Consider the following 21,828-nt stretch of genomic DNA (forward strand, 5'->3'; position numbering starts at 1 on the left):
CGTCGCTTTTTTGAGGAGGGGTTTAATAACTGCTGTTTTAAACGTTTGGGGCACATATCCAGGTAATAAGGATAGATTAATTTGAGTCAATATAGAGCTGTTAATTAAAGGAAACACATCTTTAAACAATTTGGTTGGGATAGGATCTAACTGACAGACAAAAAGACACATTAGGCTTTTTTTCTGAAAAAATGAAATCAGACAATCACTTTTCCTGTTTTAGGTCTGTTAGGATTACCAAAATTATTTGCTAAATGTCAGAATAATTAGAGAAGGATTTTTTTAGACAATTTTTTATAACGTTCTTCAAAGTCAGAAGTTTACATACACTAAGATTATTATGCCTCTAAACAATTTGGGAAAGCCCAAATGAAGATGTCATGTCTTTGGAAGCTTCTGATAGGTTTATTGACAACATTTGAGTTAATTAGAGACACACTTGTGGATGTATTTTAAGGCACACCTGAAACACACTGCTTCTTTTTGTAACATCATGGGAAAGTCAAAAGAAATCAGCCAAGATATCAGGAAAAGAATTGTGGACTTGCACAAGTCTGGTTCATCCTTGGGTGCAATGTCCAGATTGATTCAGAAGCAGTATGCTTCGGGTCATTGTCCATTTGGAAGACCCATTTGTGCCCAAGCTTCAACTTCCTGACATGTCTCCAAAAATGAAGGTCTTTGTCCCTGTGTGCATTTGCAGACTGTAATCTGTCTTTTTTATGTATCTTTTGGAGTAATGGCTTCTTCCTGGCAGAGTGGCCTTTCAGCCCATGTCGGTACAGTAGTCGTTTCACTGTGGATAATGACACACTCTTACCAGCTTCAGCCAGCATCTTCACAAGGTCTTTTGCTTTTGTTCTTGGGTTGATATGCACATTTCAGACCAAAGCACGTTCATGTCTGGGACACAGAACCTGTCTCCTTCCTGAGCGGTATGATGGCTGGACATTCCCATGGTGTTTATACTTGCGTATAATTGTTTGAACAGATGAACGTGGCACCTTCAGGCATCTGGAAATTGCACCCAAGGATGAACCAGACTTGTGCAAGTCCACAATTCTCTTCCTGATATCTTGGCTGATTTCTTTTGACTTTCCCATGATGTTACAAAAAGAAGCAGTGTGTTTTAGGTGTGCCTTAAAATACATCCACAGGTGTGTCTCTAATTAACTCAAATGTTGTTAGAAGCTTCCAAAGACATGACATCTTCATTTGGGCTTTCCCAAATTGTTTAGAGGCATAATAATCTTAGTGTATGTAAACTTCTGACTTTATAGTTTTTTAAAGTAATAAAAAATTGTCTAAAAAAATCCTTCTCTCATTATTCTGACATTTAGCAAATAATTTTGGTAATCCTAACGGACCTAAAACAGGAAAAGTGATTGCCTGATTTCATGTCAGACAGTGAGAAAAAAAGCATATGTGTCTTTTTATATAGTGTATGTAAACTTCTGGTTTCAACTGTAGTTCTTTGTACAGAGAATACATAGTAGTAGAGTTCTTCAGGGTTCTAAAACATTGTGCCTGAATCCAAAAAGACTCTGAAATGATGACCTGGAGATACGTTCTCTTCAAAGTCCCAACGCTGATGACTTCTTTATCTTTATGAGATAAAAGAAAAACCACTTCAGAAGAATCAATTCACCAGTTCATCTATCCTCCACATGAAGCCAGTCGTGGTTAGCACTCTTACCTTTGCAGCAAGAAGACCGGAACAGGGGTCTTTCTGCATGGAGTGTGCATGTTCTCCCTATGTGTGTGTGTGTGTGTGGGTTTTCTCCCACAGTCCAAAAACGTGCAGTATGGGGATCAGGTAAAGTGGACACTTTAAATTGACCGTCGTATAGGGGGAAAGGTGATGACAGTAATTCTTTACTTGATTAAGCCAATTTTAAGAATGATTACATTAGAATTTCTAATAATAATAATAATGATAAATATATTCTTGTGATACAAACTAAGAAGTTTTAGGTCCACTGAGAATTTTAAATATTCACTCAGTACACCACATAACTCTATGTGACACCCTTTGAATCACAGATGTGTGAGTCCAACATGGTAATGCTATGCAAGGCTGAGATTTTTCTGAGTAGCCAACCCTGACAGACAGGAAAACACTCCCTGAGATCAGTAACAGAGCTAATATCTACCTGTCAAGAGCCCTAATTACACGCACACACACACACACACACACATTTCAGCTGTTGCTGCTTCCAGTTCACCTGACCAATCCCCAGCTGTACCACACTCTGGGGACAAACTGGTCGCAGCCTTGGCCTCAATGATGCAGTGACCAGTCAAGGTTAGCAGCACCTATATTTGGGCCTGATACACACACACACACACATGCACACACACACACACACACACACACACACAGGGAGGTCACTCCATGTCAGATTGGAAGTGGTTCCTGGTTCCCTCCCCCTCACACCTGCAGTTTGACAATGAGAGGAGGAGGAGCCAACAGGTGGAGAAGAGCCAGAGCCAATAGGCTCCGCCCACTGCCGCGTCACATGTTGTTGAGATCAGAGCTCAAACCTGTTAGACAGGAAGATAAACTTAGACAGTCGTGGTGACAGAGCAGTGAAATGGCAGGACTTCAGCTGCAGAGAGAAAACATCTCTTGTTCCATCTGTTTGGATCTTCTGAAGGATCCTGTGACTCTTACCTGTGGACACAGCTTCTGTAAGAACTGTATGAAAGACCACTGGGACTCAGAGGAGCAGAAGAGGAGCTACAGCTGCCCTCAGTGTAGAGAGGCCTTTATGCCGAGGCCTGAACTGAAGAAAAACGTCATGTTAGCAGATTTAGTGGAGGAACTGAAGAAGACTGGACTCCACGCTGCTCCTGCTGATCACTGCTATGCTGGAGCTGAAGATGTGGCCTGTGATGTCTGCACTGGCAGGAAACTGAAAGCTCTCAAGTCCTGTTTGGTTTGTTTGGCCTCTTACTGTCAGGAACATCTCCAGCCTCATCATCAAGCACCTGCCTTTAAGAAACACAAGCAGGTGGAACCCTCCAAGAACCTCCAGAAGAACATCTGCCCTTGTCATGATAAGATGATGGACTTGTTCTGCCGCACTGATCAGCAGTGCATCTGTTCTCTCTGCTCTGTGGACGAACATAAAGACCACGACACGGTCTCAGTTGCAGCAGAAAGGACGCACAAGCAGAGAGAGCTGGATCTGAGTCGAGAAGAAGTCCAGCAGAGACTCAAGGACATAGACAGAGACGTGAAGGTGCTTCAACAGGAGAGGAAGATTCTCACTCTCTCTGCTGACAAAGCCGTGAAGGACACAGACGAAAGCTTCACTGAGATCTCGCGTCTCCTGCAGAGGAGAAGCTCTGAAGTGAAGCAGCAGATCAGATCCAAGCTGGAAACTGAGAGGAGACGAGTCAGTGACGCCGAGGAGAAGCTTCAGCAGGAGATCACTGAGCTGAAGAAGAGAGAAGCTGAACTGAAGCAGCTCTCACTCACACACGACCACAACCAGTTTCTCCTCAACTACCGCTCACTGTCAGCACTCAGTCCATCATTGTCCACCATCCACGTCCGTCCTCTGAGACACTTTGAGGACGTGACAGAGGCTGTGGCAAAGGTCAGAGGTCAACTGCAGGACGTCCTGACCGAGACGTGGAAATACATCTCACTGGCTGTGGCTGAAGTAGATGTTTTACTGACAGAACCAGAACCAGAGACCAGAGCTGAATCCTTCAGATATTCACAGGAAATCAAACTGGATCCAAACACAGTTCACACAGAGCTGTTATTGTCTGAGGGAAACAGAAAAGTGACAGTAACTTATGAAGATCAGTCTTATCCTCATCACACAGACAGATTCACTGATTATCTTCAGGTCCTGAGTAAAGAGAGTCTGACTGGATGTTACTGGGAGGTGGAGTGGACAGGAAGAGGAGGAGTTTATGTAGCAGTGACGTACAAGAACATCAGCAGATCAGGTCCAGAAAGTTTATTTGGAAACAATAACAAATCTTGGGCTTTAGTTTGTGACCTAAACAGTTGTCAGTTTGGTCACAACAGAATCTGGACTGAGGTCTCAGATGTTACAGTCTCCAGAGTGGGAGTTTACCTGGACCACAGAGCAGGTCTTCTGTCCTTCTACAGAGTCTCTGACACCATGACTCTGCTCCACAGAGTCCAGGCCACGTTCACTCAGCCTCTCTATGCTGGAGTTGGTTTTCTTTATTTTTATTCTTCACCTGGAGACACAGCAGAGTTCTGTGAACTCAAAGAGTTCTTTCAGGAAAAGTGAGTTAAACTCTGAGTGTATAGTGAAGTGTATTTGATTCATGGTTAAGTGTAATTGATTCATAGTTAAGTGTATTTGATTCATAGTTAAGTGTAATTTATTCAGGGTTAAGTGTATTTGTTTCATGGTTAAATGTATTTGATTCACAGTTAGGTGTTTCTGATTCATGGTTAAGTGTATTTGATTCATAGTTAAGTGTAATTAATTCATGGTTAAGTGCATTTGATTAATGTTAAGTGTAATAGATTCATGGTTAAGTGTATTTGATGCATAGTTAAGTGTAATTGATTCATGGTTAAGTGCATTTGATTCATAGTTAAGTGTAATTAATTCATGGTTAAGTGCATTTGATTAATGTTAAGTGTAATAGATTCATGGTTAAGTGTATTTGATTCATAGTTAAGTGTAATTAATTCATGGTTAAGTGCATTTGATTAATGTTAAGTGTAATAGATTCATGGTTAAGTGTATTTGATTCATAGTTAAGTGTAATTAATTCATGGTTAAGTGCATTTGATTAATGTTAAGTGTAATAGATTCATGGTTAAGTGTATTTGATGCATAGTTAAGTGTAATTGATTCATGGTGTTGGGGATCAGCTCATTCAAGATGGAGTCACGTGCATCTTGGATGGAGAACACATGGCCCCTTGCTCAAAGACAAAGAGTGTCATAAAACTCAGTCAATAAAGATTCCTTATCTTCCTTCTTTCTCTTCTCTTATCCATTTCACCGGAGGAAACAGGCTCCTCTGCTCTCCCCTGCCCTTCAGGGTGCAAGAAGGAGCTCACAGCAGCCTGCTATCCTCCCATCAGAGGCAGCGACACCAGAGCCTGCCTAAGGATCAACCAAGGATCCAGAGCCAGGTTAGCTCCAACTAGCTAACTTTGTGAGGAGGAACCTGAGCCACAGACACTAGAAACACAGTCAACCATCTAAGTTCCTGGACCAACAGCACCTCAAAAGGACACTTTTGCATCTTTTAAGGACTTGGTAACGTAACTGGGCCTAGCATAGCATCACACTACTTGGCTAAGCATAGATGAAATGTTGTGTTGAGTTTACTTGCTCACACAAAGTGTCGTTGCAATGTCTAGATTAAAGTTAATATGATGTTAGTGATGTCCATGCTTCTTAGCTCTCAGCTCTAGATGTGCATGCTTCTAACCTCTCATCTAACCTGATTTAACCTCAGTTTACAAAAGTAGTTAACCAAGAAACACAGCAGCCATGCGGTCAAGAAGCCATCTTTGATTCCACCATCTTGTTGTAGTTTCTTTGTCAACCGCCATCTTGATTTGTAGTCTACTTCTACCTGACTTGACCATTTGACTTGCACACACACAGACTCCCTTTTTCTCTCTCTTTCACACACACACACTGTATATAGTTACATTTAGTAGATATTCTTCAAATCTTTGATGTCTTTTTAATAAATGTTTTATAAAATATACAGTCTGGTCTGATTAATATTGCCAAGTGTGTATATTGCCAACCTCCTCCCTGTAGAACTCCAATCCTTCAATTCCCCTAACTATTAATGTAGTAATTTGATTTATCAATTATTAAGTTATTTTTTAATCAGAATCCAAATTGGTAGTCGTTAATTTATGAGACTGTTTTGGAGGTTATGAATTAATGGTTCATTCAGAACCTATTGTTCTCCTCTGTTTGAGAGGAGTGGTGCCCCGATTTGAGTTTGACTCACTTTTTTACAATTAATTAATTATTAATATTCTAAATTCATGACCATCACGCTCCTAATCCCAACAATGGTTTAGTGTTTTTGATTCATAGTTAAGTGTATTTGATTCTTAGTTAAGTGTAATTTATTCATGGTTAAGTGTAATTGATTCATAGTTAAGTGTATTTGATTCACGGTTTAGTGTATTTGATTCATAGTTAAGTGTATTTAATTCATAGTTAAGTGTAATTGATTCATGGTTAAGTGTATTAGATTCATGGTTAAGTGTAATTGATTCATAGTTAAGTGTATTTGATTTATAGTTAAGTGTATTTGATGTATGGTTAATTGTAATTGATTCATAGTTAAGTGTATTAGATTCATGGTTAAGTGTAATTGAGTCATAGTTAAGTGTATTTCATGTATGTTTAAGTGTAATTGATTCATAGTTAAGTGTATTAGATTCATGGTTAAGTGTAATTGAGTCATAGTTAAGTGTATTTGATGTATGGTTAAGTGTAATTGATTCATAGTTTAGTGTATTTGAGTCATAGTTAAGTGTAATTTATTCAGGGTTAAGTGTATTTGTTTCATGGTTAAGTGTATTTGATTCATAGTTAGGTGTTTTTGATTCATGGTTAAGTGTATTTGATTCATAGTTAAGTGTAATTGATTCATGGTTAAGTGTAATTGATTCATAGTTAAGTGTATTAGATTCATGGTTAAGTGTAATTGATTCATGGATAAGTGTATTAGATTCATGGTTAAGTGTAATAGATTCATAGTTCAGTGTATTTGATTTATGGTTAAGTGTAATTGATTCATAGTTAAGTGTATTTGATTCATGGTTAAGTGTATTTGATGTATGGTTAAGTGTAACTGATTCATAGTTAAGTGTATTTGATTCATATGGTTAAGTGTAATTGATTCATGATTAAGTGTAATTGATTGGTTTATTGATTGTAGAAATCAATATAAGTTGGGATTGTTTCCATGGTTGTCTTACCTGATCCTCAAATTTAGTTTAGATTATTCGTCAAAATGTAAAAAGATTATCTTTGGTGGACATGTCAGTTGTGATGTTTTGAATGTCTGAATGCCTTAAAATCCAAAGTGGAACACAACTACAGGTTATATTCATACTTGATAAATCATCATAAAACAACAACATGAGCAAATTTGAGCATAATGAACGATTTCTGATGATTTTAATTGTCATTTTTGTAATTCAGTTTCACTGAGTATTTGTAGGAGCGACAATTATTGCGATTTCTGATGCACTGATGATGTATGATTAAAGAGATTTGAAGTAAGAGGTAATGTCGGTTGAAGAGTGGAGCTTTTAGAAATAATATCTATCAATATTGAATTGAATTGAATTGAATTGAATGACTTTATTCCTCCCCCAGGGGGGAAACACACATTCACAACAGCTCAGTTAAGAAAGGTGAGAATAGAATAAAAGTAAAAATAAGAATAAAAATATAGAATAAAAATAAAAATAAGATAAAATAAAAATACAATACAATACAATACAATAGTAAGACAAAATTACCAAAAGATAAAAAGTAAAAAAGATAAAATTACACTCTAATATAGAGTATTATCAGGGAAAGTGAGTGGACATTTAAGACGAGGAGTTAAATATCCGAACAGCAGTGGGGATGAAGGACTTTCGGTAGCGCTCTGTCCTACACTGAGGGTGCCGGAGCCTGCCGCTGAAGGAGCTGCCAAGCCCCTCCACAGTCAGGTGCAGTGGGTGGAGTGTGTTCTCCATGATGGAGGACAGTCTGGATAACGTCCTCCTCTGTCCCACCTCCTCCACCGATTCCAGCGAGCAGCCCAGGACAGAGCCGGCCCTCCTGACCAGCCTGTTCAGTTTCTTCCTGTCCCGGTCCGTGCTGCCCGCTCCCCAGCAAACCACAGCATAGTGGATGGCAGAGGCCACCACAGAGTCAAAGAAAGTGCGGAGTAGAGGTCTGCACACTCCGAAGGACCTCAGTCTCCTCAGGAGGTGGAGGCGACTTTGACCCTTTTTGTAGAGGGCGTCGATGTGAGTGGTCCAGTTCAGTTTGTTATTGAGGTGAACACCCAGGTACTTAAAGTTATCCACCAGCTCGATGTCCGAGCCCTGGATGCTCACCGGTGGGTGTGGTGGGGTCTTTCTCCGGAAGTCGATCCCCATCTCCCTCGTCTTTCCGGTGTTCAAGCACAAGACGTTGCTCTCACACCAGTCCACGAAGTTTTTGATGACCGACCTGTACTCCAGCTCGTCCCCCTCAGACACGCAGCCAACAATGGCTGAGTCATCGGAGAACTTCTGGAGGTGACAGCTGCTGGAGTTGTAGGTGTAGTCTGAGGTGTAGAGGGAGAAGAGGAACGGTGAGAGCACCGTCCCCTGGGGAGCCCCGATGCTGCAGATGGCCACCTCAGACCTGCAGTCCTGCAGCCTCACATACTGCGGCCTGTTGGTGAGGTAGTCGGTGGTCCATGCAGCCAGCTGTGTCCCCACTCCTACGTCCTCCATCTTCCTCCGCAGCAGCGCCGGTTGGATGGTGTTGAAAGCGCTGGAGAAGTCAAAGAACATGACTCTCACAGCGCTCCCGGCGACCTCCAGGTGAGTCAGTGCCCGGTGCTGCAGGTAGATGACGGTGTCATCCACCCCGATCTTCGGCCTGTAGGCGAACTGCAGCGGGTCCATCACGGGGCTCACCACCATGCGCAGATGTCTGAGGACCAGCCTCTCCATGGTCTTCATCAGATGAGAGGTCAGGGCGACGGGTCTGAAGTGGCTCGGCTCCTTTGCGTGCGCTGTCTTAGGAACTGGAACCACACAGGAGGTCTTTGAAGTATTTGAAGTTGTAAAGCAGCCAATTCTGAGACACACATGTTAAGTTGTTATTTCTGGGAGTGTAGGATTGATTTCAGTGGCTCAGTCTGTGTGTGCTTCCACCGAGCAACAGAGGCTTGTTCGAATAACTTTTTTTATTGCATTGCATTCACTTGAGTATTTATTTTTTGGTCTTTTTTTCAGAGTATTTTTTTTTCTGTTTTTTTGTGCTAGTTTATAGCACATTTCAAACAATAAACGCAATAAACATTCGATTTATAACAACATGGACGGCTTGTTTAGTTTAATCAAGTTTTACTTTGATCTGGGTTTAAGACACTGGGGGATAGTCCTGTCCTTAAGTCACATAGATGGTATTACCATTAGTTTGTTGACTTTACGCTGAGAACTCTGCGGTTGTTCAGAAGGAAAGCCCATTCAGATCTGTTAGACGTAGCAATGTTTCTCCATGATCAGTTGGACAGATATGGCATGCTCCACGGATACAAGATGATGCATATAGCGACTATGCTGCCCTCCTGTAGTCACTCTGCATGGGAGTGGGAGACTGTTTTTGACGCGCTCAACAAACAATTGTCCATATGCTTGTCCATGTTCGGGTGAGGTTCCCATTTAATTGACACAAAAGGTTTCAACAAAACATGACTGGATTAATGCAAAACTTAAACTAATAAAAGGGATATTACTGGAAAACAAAGGAGTGAGGTGAGTGAGCGAGTGTGCAAGCGAGCGAGCGGTACAAACTGTTTGATCCTCCACCCCATACCCCTGTGATTGCCTACACCTGTAACTATAAAGAAAGTGCTATACTGCCACCAGTGGAGACCTGACAAAACCTAAAAAACAGACAAATAAACAAATGTGGCTCCTACAATGCATTTGAAATGCATTCAGGCTGGCTACGTGGACGAGAAGAGACGATCAGGAGCCTGCTGAAAATATGGGAGTCACTTGCAGGTTGGAGGTTCTCGCGAGAGTTCTTGATAATTCAGGAAAAAAATTACTCTGAAAAACAGGAGAGGAAAAAAATTAGCACAAAAAAAACAGAAAAAAAAATTACTCAGAAAAACAGAAAAAAAATTACGCAGAAAAACAGAAAAAAAATTACTCAGAAAAACAGAAAAAAAATACTCAGAAAAACAGAAAAAAAATACTCAGAAAAACTGAAAAAAATTATTCAGAAAAACAGAAAAAAAAATACTCAGAAAAACAGGAAAAAACATTAGACAGCAAAACAGGAAAAAAAAAATATTCAGAAAAACAAACCAAAAAGGTATGATGATATGAAAATGATATGTTGTCATGTTCCATGGAGCACAATGTACAGCACACAATGATTAATACATTATTATTATTATTATTATTATTATTATCATCATTATTATTATTTTGTTGGTTTTCCAACAAGAACAAATGACCATTTTATCTTAGAACTGTAAGTTATTCAGATCTAAGAGCACTATTCTCTATTTTTTAACACCAGTATGTATAAATAACATTAAGTCTTAAAGCCCACATAGACCGGAAGCTCCAATTAACGCTGCGTTTGTGTGTGTATCTGCGTCATTACCTCGTTTATGAAACCCTAAAGCTTCAGAACAAACAGTTCAGCCACTGCTGAGAAAATAGTGTTGTATTGTTTTCCTGGGCTCTGCGAAGCGGATCGGCACTTCCCTATGCTGATGATGTCATCAGAAAACCTCACCACTCCTCTCACCACCGTAGTGCCTCCCGGTGCGGGCACTAGTCCGGGCACATCCGGTTGCGTACATTCAACCGCAGAAGAAGAAGAACTACTCTCGTTGTAGCTGCTGAGATGCAGAGCATCCACCGTGCCAGAGGGGGAGCTGTGTATCTGAGAGCTGGCCTATCTATTACGTCACTTCCAGGTACCTGGCCAATCACAGGACAGTAGGAAAGCTCTCGTTGGCTGGCCAATCACAACACAGTCCTGGTTCTGGGGGTGTGGTTTTGGTCTGAAACAGCGCGGCTGACGAGAGCGTCAGTGAGGAGATATTTTGATCGGCTCGTTTGCAGCGATTAGGAGGATTTTAATCATGAAAACAAGTTAATATATGTAAGTAGACCTCCATAACTAACATATATGTGTGATACAAGCATTCTATGTCTCACTTAAGCAGTGAGAGGATCAGCAGCTTAAATATAGTTTTTAATGAGCTGTCGTTAGTGATTCTGTGATTCATCATATCACCAGCATGAACGTTTCTACGTCCTATTGGGCTTTACAGACAGTTTTCTTTGGAGAGGTCAGCACTTAAGTTAAGATGGTTGAGACAAAGCAGTGTGTGTGTGTGTGTGTGCGTGTGTGTGTGTGTGTGTGGAGTCACTGAGAAACACAGCTGCATTGACTCCTACACACTGAATAGTTGCACTTACAGAAAGAAACATCTGCCAACTCAAACAATCCAAAGTATATACCATATTCAAAATAAATAATAAAAAAAAGATTATTATGATGAAGTAAGCTTAAGTAAGTAAGTAAGTAAGTAATTTATATGCAGGTTTTTGATGATGAATACTGTAAAAACACAGACATTCACTTTTATAAGAACTGAAAATATTGAAGACAGAAGAACAGAAGAAGCAAATGCTGTTTTCTCAAATAAACATAATGATGATTTCATCTAACCATGTAATGTATTGTGTCACTAATTATATTGATTGTACTGTTATATATTTGTAATGTAACACCTTTGTTATGTAGGCCAAAATATTTGTAGAATAACAATATTCGACTCACTTAAAATTATTATTTACTTGTATTCTTGTATTAACTTGTATATACTATTTATCCTATAGCTTTCTTTATGTATAGGATGTATGGGATTCTGTTCTATTATTATTAGTTCAGTATAGGTCTTTAACTCCGCCTCCTCCAGGGGAAGTGGGTGATACCTGCTTTTGCTTCTCTCTGTATCCAGGATACTTTGACTTCATTTTTAAACAGCACGAGAAAGTGGAGGTGTGTCCATCTTTAAATACACACATATCTATCAGCCCTGATATTAAAAGCAACAACTGACTTTACTGATGTGTCATTAATGTTTAGAAAGAGTTCATACTCAGTCATGACTGATGCAAGGTTAACAAGAATACATCTGCCACAAAAGTAAAACAGGTATTTGATCAAAGAGCTTTTGTGGAAAAAAATTAAAAATAAAATACAAATTGAATGGCACTTTAGTAAAAGTTAAAGCAGTGGGACAACAGATCAATTAACCAATCACTTTGTGAAAATCAATGGCATGATAACAAAATAATGTCGATTATAGAGCTGTGGACGTCATATGACTCAGTTTCCATGAACTGTCATGTTGGCAGACGAAGATGTGGCAAAGATGAACCGGACTGTTGCTGGATTCAAACTGTCAGAGTTCACTGTCAGTTAGAGGCAGTGCTGCGTTCATGTTGCTGCGCAGAGTAAATCTGGTCTGAGTCCATGATTTAAACCCATCACTCTGTCTTCTTCTGCTCACTGTGACACTGTGAGTGTCATGTTTCATCGCAGTGATTCATCTCCACCGTCTCTCTGGATCTGTGGGGATCCACTAACATGTTCTCCTGTTAGCTTGTTAGCTGTTTTGGCACAACATCTGTCCACCAGCTTCCCTCCTATGATGAAAACAGCTGGTAAAGAGACAGACTGTCTGACATATTGATGGATGGATAGAGGTTGTGTTGTCTTGGTGTGGTGTAGTATGCTGTACCATCACCAGAGCCATGCTGCTCTACAGTGGCTAACACAAACAGTTGTCCTTGCTAATGACATTATTTCACAGTGTTTTATTCCAGGCTGTAATCATTTAGTTAATATGACACTTGTTGCACATTTTTATGGCTGGCTTTGAGGGAGCTGAAAGAAAGTTAGAGAAAACCATGAGAAGACTTAAAAAGGAGAGTGACCTAATCCTGAAACTCTCCATTAAGTAACAATGTCAACATTTTCCTTCCACAGGCCACCTGCAAAGATCACAACAACTATTGTTTCAGCTTTTCTCCCGAGCAGAATTTTCAGTTTGGCTTCCTAGACCGTGCAGTGTAAGAACTCACTATTGGTTTGGTTTAGATTTTATAGCAGCAATAACCTTGGCAGCTGTTTGAAGGCAGGTGCTGGGTGGAGTCTGCACATGTGCAGCGGTTAGAAGCTGAATAAGAAGCAGCTGGGGCCGCTGACAGCCTGCTGCTCTCCTTCCTTTGTCTCGTGCACACTTCAGTCCTTCACCTGATGTCAATACAGTTAATGAGGCTGAACTGTGTGTGCTGGTTTTACACCGGAGGACTGAAGACCCAATGTTGTCTGTGTTGAACCCTGACATGCTACATGCTACTACTACTACTGTACTGCAAACATGAACAGCAAAATACACAGGACATGATACACTGTATATGGAAAGATATGTTTACCTTTCATCTCAAATCTGCTCATTTCCAGCTTCATCACTGAATAAACTTAATTAATTGACGTGTTCCCAAGGCAACCATCTTCTTTCTTCAGGGTACATTTGGCTTGAAAATGTTTTAAAACATTTAAAGGTGCAGGTTGACACTGCAGCACAGCCACTTATGTTTCAGCATCAGTATGGAGATAATAAAGAATGTAAAAAATCACTTTGTCATTACAGTAAAAAGAGCTGTCTTGCATTTGACACAGTTGATGCTACAAGTAAACACTATAGATTTTGTGAATCTATAGCTACATGAGAGACATAAACCCGAGCTAACAGGGTTGCTAACTGCGTTTTATTTCTTATAATTACTTTTGTGGGGGTGAACAGAGCAAGGTAGAGAAAAGAAACATATAACACAATATTTAGACTAATTAGCCAGCGTAACTACAGCATTCTTCTTCTTTTGTGTCTTTTATTCTCTTTCTAATCTGCGGTCGAAAACACGTCATCAAGGGAAAACGTTAAACACAGACCACAAGTGCGTATCAGTGGTGGCCGCAGGATTGTAGCAGCATGTCATGTTCTTTGTTTTGCCTCTGCAAGGCCTACATTATTTACAGTATTATTATTTTATTATTGTATAACGAGTATTAAGCATTAATAATACATAAAACATATTGTATACTATACAATACAATACATTGCAATACTATACAATACATTACAATACAACACAACACAACACAACACAATACAATACAATACAATGCAATACAATACTATGCTATACAATACATCACAATACAATACAATACAATACAAAGCAATACAATACAATACAATACAATACAACACAACACAATACTAGGGATGTCCCGATCTGATATCAGCTAAAAAACAAGTATCAGATTATATCGGAATGCCTCTAAATATATCCGATATAAACGCTCCGATACAACAGTCCATTCCGCTCCAGCTCTTCTATCCAGCAGCGCCTGTTGTGATCACGTGGTCTCCGCGTGTTGGATGCATGTAGATCACATGATCACAACAACAGTGTGTGTGTGCTACTGCTATTTCAGAGGTTAAACATTTTTCTTTAGCCTGAGGCTATGAAGCCGCACAGCGAGCGCGAGTTAGCCGTTAGCACCAAGTTAGCTCATCCTGAGGCGAGCTGCTAAAACAACATTATCTCATAAACCAGCGCCACCTGTCGACTTTCAACAGCCTCCGTTTGTTAATTGTACCCCAAAAACCAGCCATGCCAAGAGCTTTGTGTGTTTTAAATGTGTCCTGAAGGTCCACACATGGAGCTAAGTACGTCTGCAGGGCCGGTCCCTGGGTTTACCTACAGGATGAGTCACTCACCCTGTGTGGGTTGGGCTAATCCAAAATAGTGAAAACAATTTGTGTGTTCTCTGGGGGCTGTTACCTGTGAAACACGGGTGCTCTGAAAACACCCCCATTAGCACTAAATACTTTCCTCCTGATGAAATCAACCATAGACTGTATGAAATTAACATCGGAAAAAATCCAATATTGTTATGTTGAAGGTTAAAATTGATGTAACCTATTGGTTAATAATAAATGGGTCAATACAATAATACAAGGGCCACACGGTGGTGTAGTGGTTAGCACTCTCGCGAGAAGACCCGGGTTTGAGACCCCGGTTGGAACAAGGGCCAGTCTAAAAACATGCAATGTGGGGATTAGGTAAATGTGGGGATTAGGTAAATAGGACACCCTAAATTGACCATGACTGTGAGTGTGAGAGTGAATGGTTGTTCTGTGTGTGGCCCTGCGATGGACTGGCAAACTGTCCAGGGTGTACCCCGCCTATCGCCTGATGTAGCTGAGATTGGCACAGCACCCCCGCGACCCTCTGGTGGAGGATAAAGCGGTAGATGATGATGAGTGATGATATTATTTATAATATTTTTAGCAAATTCATCATCATTTGTTGTAACAAGCAGAGAAGAAAATAAAACCTGTCTTCCAATTCATTGCATTTTTTTGTGGTAGAAGTATCGGCATCGGTACTCGGTATCGGCAAGTACTCAGATCCAAGTATCGGTATCGTATCGGTTTGAAAAAAGTGGTATCGTTGCATCCCTAGGGATAGTCATAAAAACAAAAGACAGAGGAAATAAGAGACAAAGTCATGACAAAGCCTTAAAAAACTGCTCTACACTGCAGCTGTGGATTTAAAGCATAGGGGTCACTTTGTGGAGTTTAGAATAATATGTCAGACAATGAAAATAACCAGAGCACTGCTCGTCTCTGGACTCTCTGAGGTTTGCTGAGTTTCTTCAACTTTGCATTGACCAAGTTTTATGGGGGCATCCCACTTTCTGTTTTCTGTTTCCTCTTCCCTCTCCTTCCCTTTATTTCCCCTCTCTCTCTAATTTTCCTCATTTCATTGCCCATCTACCCCTCCTCCTCTTCCTCCTCTTCCTCCTCCTCCCCCAGTTAGACTGTGTCCTCTACATGTCTAAGCCTGTGCTCACTGGTGTTTGATGTCAGTTAATTTGCTGCAGTGTTGACAGGCAGATGGCTGCTCAGCACAGTGTGTGTGTGTGTGTGTTCATGTGTGTGCTTGCATGTGCATTTAGGTATGAAGGAGAGTGAACAGTGAGGTGGATTTCTCTCTCGACTGACTGTATGTGTTGAAGCAAATGAATCTGTGTGTACAGTATGTTATACAATAATGGCGTTTGATTGTGTGTGTGTGTTTACGTGGGTTTCCCAAGCTGTTCGCTGTGGTGTAATTGCTGCATCTGAATTCGCTGCCCTGGATTACCGCAATTTACTCCCACGGGAGTGCTGAGCACTGTGGGAAAAGTGTACGAGCAGTGTGTGCAGGAGTGTGTCTGTGAGCACGTGTGTGTGTGTGTTTGTGTGTGCTCTGTGGGAAAAGTGTACTTGTGCCGGACAAGGACACAATACAGCCTTTTCTCTTCCATCCATGGAGTCATATTATACCCATCATAAGCCTATAGTGTGCTTTACCATGCCAGGGTCCATGTAGCTGTTTCATGAAGGGCCCATGTAGTTCCAGTGGTTTTCTTAGTCACACAAAGACTGTTGCTGCATTAGAATTAGAACAAGGCATCCTTTTCACTTCTTCTTCAGTGTTGGGTGTGTAAAGATTTTGACCAAATTAGGAAATCTCAGAAATGCACCTGCCCCCACACACCGTCAGAGCAACAATGAAAAATGACAGCCAGACTGGCAGAACAACATCCTCCCTTTGTCATCAGGACCATGTCAAACTCACTGCATTCCACATCCAGGTAGAGCCGCTTTGCATTTCCACATGCGTGTACAAGAACATGTTTTCATTTATACTTTAACAGTGTCCATGTCCATGTCAGTCCACACATGTGTACTCAGTGTCTGTTTCCATTCCTGTAGCAGCAATTTCTCACCAGGAAATCACCCTCACCTTCCTCAGACGACGTCAAGCAACTTTTCCTTCTTCCTCCTTATTTCTTTGGACCAAAACTGTGATATTGAGTGTTATCACCAAAGTGCTGCGCCACAGTGAGCATGTGCAGTCGACTCAAAGTGTCTACCACTTTATCCTTCCCAAGCTGAAGCCCTAGAGAGGTCACCAGTCCATCACAGGGCCAGTATACAGAGATGAACAAGCATTCACTCTCACATTCACGTCCTGGTCAAGTTTAGGTGTCAAATGAACCTCTGCAGGAGGAAGCCGGAGTAATTGGAGAAAACTCATGCACACTCTGGGAAAATAACTGACTACCTAACCCTGACTTTGTTTTGCCCTAACCTCACTAACACTTGTTGAGTTGTTTCAGTTGGACGACCTTGTTTGAACCGAAACGATGCAACATTATTTGTTTGCTGCGTCCTTCATCTGAAACTGAGCTCTGTCAATCATTACTATCAGACCTGACTGAGGGAGCATTTGTGTGCATACAGCGGCAGCACAGGCAGCAGACAGGGACCAGAAGCATGTATCCCATCAAACTGCTGAACAACAGGGTTCTTTGAATTCACTTCTGAAACCTTTCCTTGGTGCTTCTTTCAGTAGACGTCAACAGATCAGTCATTTTACCTCATCAATTGGCTCCAATATGACATTTTTGCAATCAGTGGACTCCAATGGCCAATCACCAAAGCATTATGGTTCACTGGATATATTTGATTATTTAAAGGCCACTTTTAAACAAACACCTTGAGATGTATTATCTTGCTTGGAAGAGGGTCCACGACACAAAGAGACAAAGTACAAAAATAGTATAGTAAAAATGAACAAACAGAAAAAACCTTAACATATAGAAAAAATAGGGATGCAACGATACCACTTTTTTCAAACTGATACGATACCAATACTTGGATCTGAATACTTGCCGATACCGAGTACCGATGCCGATACTTCTTCCACAAAACTTCTCTGCTTGTTACAACAAATGATGATGAATTTGATTAAAAAATATAATAATAATATAGTAACTAAATATAAAAAAACTAAAAATAGTATAAAACTAAGATTTCAAGGGAAAAATAAACATTTTCTGTGAAATTATTGCAGAGTTTCCTCATTTAAATCAAACAAAGTATCAATCAACTATTTCGCACTGTCTCCAGCTTTTAGATTGACGGAACATTAATGAACCTATGGAGAGTGTCCACATTTGAATCAAACAAAATATCAAACTTCAGTCAGCATGCAATGGTGTGGACTCTGAACTAAGCATCGTTGGATATTTTGAAATGAGTCCACACTGCTGACATGCTATTAGCCTACTGCACCCGCCAGATTTTTTGGATTTTGAAGCAGCCAGTCTCACTCGCCTAACCACACTGATCCTGATTAGCCCGACATCTCCCCTAGCTGCCAATCTAAAAAGTACAACAATAATTACAAGCCACCCTCTGATCGCGGTCTTCATGCAAAGCCATTGCATGTAATAAATTGGTATCGGTTCATGATATCGGTTAACTTTAACGAGTACGAGTATATGAGACTAGTATCAGCTGATACCCGATACCAGTATCGGTGTCGGTGCATCCCTAAGAAAAACGTACAGAAAACACTCTCCAGATAACTTTGCAAAAAGTAGTTATAAAACAAATACAATTCAATGAATTTGTAACGGTAGCAGTTTATATGAAGGTTATAGGTTATATAATGATGCCTTAAACAGGTGAAGAGAAGTCATCAACCCAAGTTAGAGAGGCAGCTTTGATTTTAAATGCATGACTCATTTCTTTATGGATTGTGAGAACAAGGAACAGCTGGATGTAAATATGTTAAAAGTTGTTTTAGATAAGACAAGAATTCTTCAGCCTGGAAAAAAGGTCAATTCAAAGTGTATTGTAGTGTAAAAGTGAATGCTCCTTAAACTGGAGTGAAGTGAATCATCAGTGGCCTCATCATTTATGGGCAACAGCTGATGGTAGCATGTGAACAGTGTGTTTACCTGGCCACCACAGGAAGTCATGCAGACCTGTATGGCTTGGGAAACACACACACACACACACACACAAACATGAGCACGTGTACATTTCTTACACAAAATGCTTAGCTGTGGGAGTCCAGGGAGATTTGGGGCCCATTCAGACTTGTGTTCACAAGGAACCAGGAACCTTTGTGCTCATGTGTTTGCCAAGGTCCTTTAAAACAAATCCATTAGGACCAGGCACCACAGTGTTAGACTGTCCAGCCAGGGCTCACACACACACACACACACATTATGATTGTCTTGAACAAGTACTGACGATCCAGACCCAGCAGGGACCTCAGAGGAACTGCCAGAGGAGAAGAAACACCACAGACAGACGCCCCCTCAGGGAAATAGTCCGGTCCATATACATCACTCTTGTCATAAAGCTGACTGCTCTCAGTGAAAATCCCACTGACCTGATGCCGTACGAATCCTTTCTTGCATCTTGCTCATCATAAACACTACATCGAAACAGTCAAGTTTTAATAGTGTTTTATGTGTAATTAAGCTCTAAAATACTATTAGTCATTTCATTTTTTACTCCATGAAAACAGAGCAGCTGTTTTGTAGCTGCTGTTGAGGTTCTGACTCAAGTTCAGAGCTGATTGTGGTCACTGCTTAATATCACCGTTGGACAGCCTTTGAAAATAAAGAAAACTATGTTTTAGCTTGCAGGGACACAGGAGCTGCAGTGTCTCTGTCATCAATCTGAACGTAGGATTTCAAGTCACAAAATAACACATTTCTGATGGAGGCAGCAGCCTGTGTGCCCTGGTGTAGAAACTGGACATTGGACTGAAGTACAACACAAAACCACTGCATAGACTCATTTTAAAGTCAATACAGTATCACCATGAAATATCACAGGTGTATTGGTGTGGCGAGGCTTCAGTACTTGATACAACCACACTTAAAAAACAGAAATATTTAATATTTAAAAAAAAATAAAAATAAATAACTGCTATCATCTGTGATTTGTAGTTATTATTATTATTTTGAAGGTTACGTCATTTAACCTACAATTTAGTGACGTAAAATGCATTTAGTGGTGTGTTTCAAAGGACAATATGTCGCTTGAAAGAGACAACAGAGCCTGTTTTAAAGGAATCTTGACTCATAACTCATCAAACACGTTACCTGGCTACAGCAGCAGGAATCCTGTGGGACAATCGCAGCATACCAACGTGTGTGAGAGCAAAGGGTTTCTCAATGGTCTTTAGTGTCCACTCCACACCAGACTTTTATGACCTTTTCATGTGAGGTTCAGAGCGACCGCCCCTTTATATTCACATCAAATTTACAGCTCTAATACAAATAGACAGATGGGATTGATGCAGCGGTCACACACACACACACACACACACTGAAGGGGAAAAGTTCCATTCACAAAACATTCAGGGACTCAATATAAGCCCATTTAAAATGAGCTGTGAGAACATTTTACAACTTTTACAAGACAGAAGCAAATGAGTAGCGATCTGGAGTTTGAAATGTATTAGCAGCAGCTCAATCCCACTTTAACTTGATTGTCTTTATTAGTCAAATACAGTTTTTCAAGAAATATAAAGCTTCAGTACATGAAAAACGGTGCACTGAGGAAAAAAAGGCAGCAATTCAACAGCTAATATGCCAAAGTGTGACTCCATTCCATCTATTGCAGACAGGATTGTTTGCCTCTGTATTTGCTGAAGCTCCTCTCACTGGATCGTAGATGTAGTGCAGTCACTTCTCCCAATCTTGAGGGAATCAGAAAGGACAAAATCAGGTGACAGGACTCCCTGGAGCATCACTGATGGTTTGCCACGGATTTCATACACTGTAAAAAAACAACCTGTTGTTTTTACGGTGTAGGCTTCAATCTGCTTCTCTGTGGACCAAACACCCTTATACCAGCCTGTAGACCTCTTTGACTTGTGTCACATCAAAAACACCCGTCAGTCACTATGATATTTTGGACATTGGCTTGAGGATTTACAGAAAGTAAAATGTCAGGAAGTACGCACTTAAAGCCATTGTGTAACATTTGTGTGACATTTAGTTTTTTTATTTTAGCAGTACAATTCACATCTGAAACTTTTTGTTAACACTTGTGTCTTCAGTCAGAGTCCAGCCTGTTTTCAGCCACCTTGCCTGACCAGCTCAATGTTGCTGTTGCCTCCATCTGTTTGACATAAAACACATCAGTGGGCAACATGAGAACAGTGACATACTGAGACAAACAGAGAGTCATGTGCTGAGCCGATAGCCTTCATCGCCTCCCTTTCTCAAGCACATCATGGAATTATTGTGGCCTTCACATACCAGAAAGGATGTTGTTGTTCTTCTTCTGTTGTAAGATAATGCTTCCTAAAACAATTAACTTGTGCTCTGGCTGGTTTATATGCCACATAACCAAAGGATTCTTATTTTAAAACAAGTACATATATACGTATACAAACATTTTTATGGGAATTATATTCAATTTATGCAAAAAAGCCTTCTCAAAGTTAAACACTGGAACTTTAAGGCAGACGTTAAAGCATCGAGAGAATTGATTCCCCCTCTCTTCTTGTAGTCCTAGCTTTCCTCAGGTTGTGTAGTTTGTTACATCTCAGTTCATTAGTGTTATTTATCACAGTCCAATCCTGCAGTCAGTCTCTCTGCACACAGGCGTTTGCCAAGCAACACATGGACAGACAAGTCTGAGTGTGAGCATTAAAATGGCATGGATAAATAATGACTGACTCATTATTATTGTACTGCTTCCAGGAACTTTGTGTCTTCCTCCCTGATCCTCACTAGAGATCAACAGGCCCTGTCTGTCTGTCTGTCTGTCTGTCTGTGTGTGTGTCTGTGTGTGTGTGTCTGTCTTCTCTTTAAGTGATCCACGGACTGAAGCATCGTGGCTGTAACCTCACCGTTTCCTGCAGACTTCTTCTTCCGTCTATTACATGAGTGCTGGGTGGAAGTGCACCCTCTGCTGGTCATAACTACTGTGCGAGGTCCAGAGAAGTGACACACAGACTAAATAAAACAGCCGTTGTCATTAGTTGGTTTAATACCTAAGTAAAAGCAGCAGATGGGAATTTGTGCCTTCTTTCATTTCTCGTATTCTAACTTTGGTTTCATCAAGTGTTGGTGGAAGTCGTTATGAT

General features: G+C 40.6%; 1 protein-coding gene across 1 annotated transcript; it reads left to right on the top strand.

The window, feature by feature from the left end:
• The first annotated feature begins 2,594 nt into the window (after window positions 1-2,594).
• Window positions 2,595-5,727, top strand: LOC131460547 (tripartite motif-containing protein 16-like). The gene has a single exon (XM_058631147.1). The coding sequence runs from the start codon at window positions 2,595-2,597 to the stop codon at window positions 4,278-4,280; it is 1,686 nt and encodes a 561-aa protein (XP_058487130.1). The 3' UTR covers window positions 4,281-5,727.
• The last annotated feature ends 16,101 nt before the right edge of the window (window positions 5,728-21,828 follow it).

The sequence above is a fragment of the Solea solea genome, chromosome 6 (genome assembly GCF_958295425.1).
Source record: "Solea solea chromosome 6, fSolSol10.1, whole genome shotgun sequence".
Classification (NCBI taxonomy): Eukaryota; Metazoa; Chordata; class Actinopteri; order Pleuronectiformes; family Soleidae; genus Solea; species Solea solea.

Coding starts and splice junctions, on each gene's coding strand:
- LOC131460547 (XM_058631147.1), top strand. CDS start 2,595: ATGGCAGGACTTCAGCTGCAGAGAGAAAACATCTCTTGTTCCATCTGT.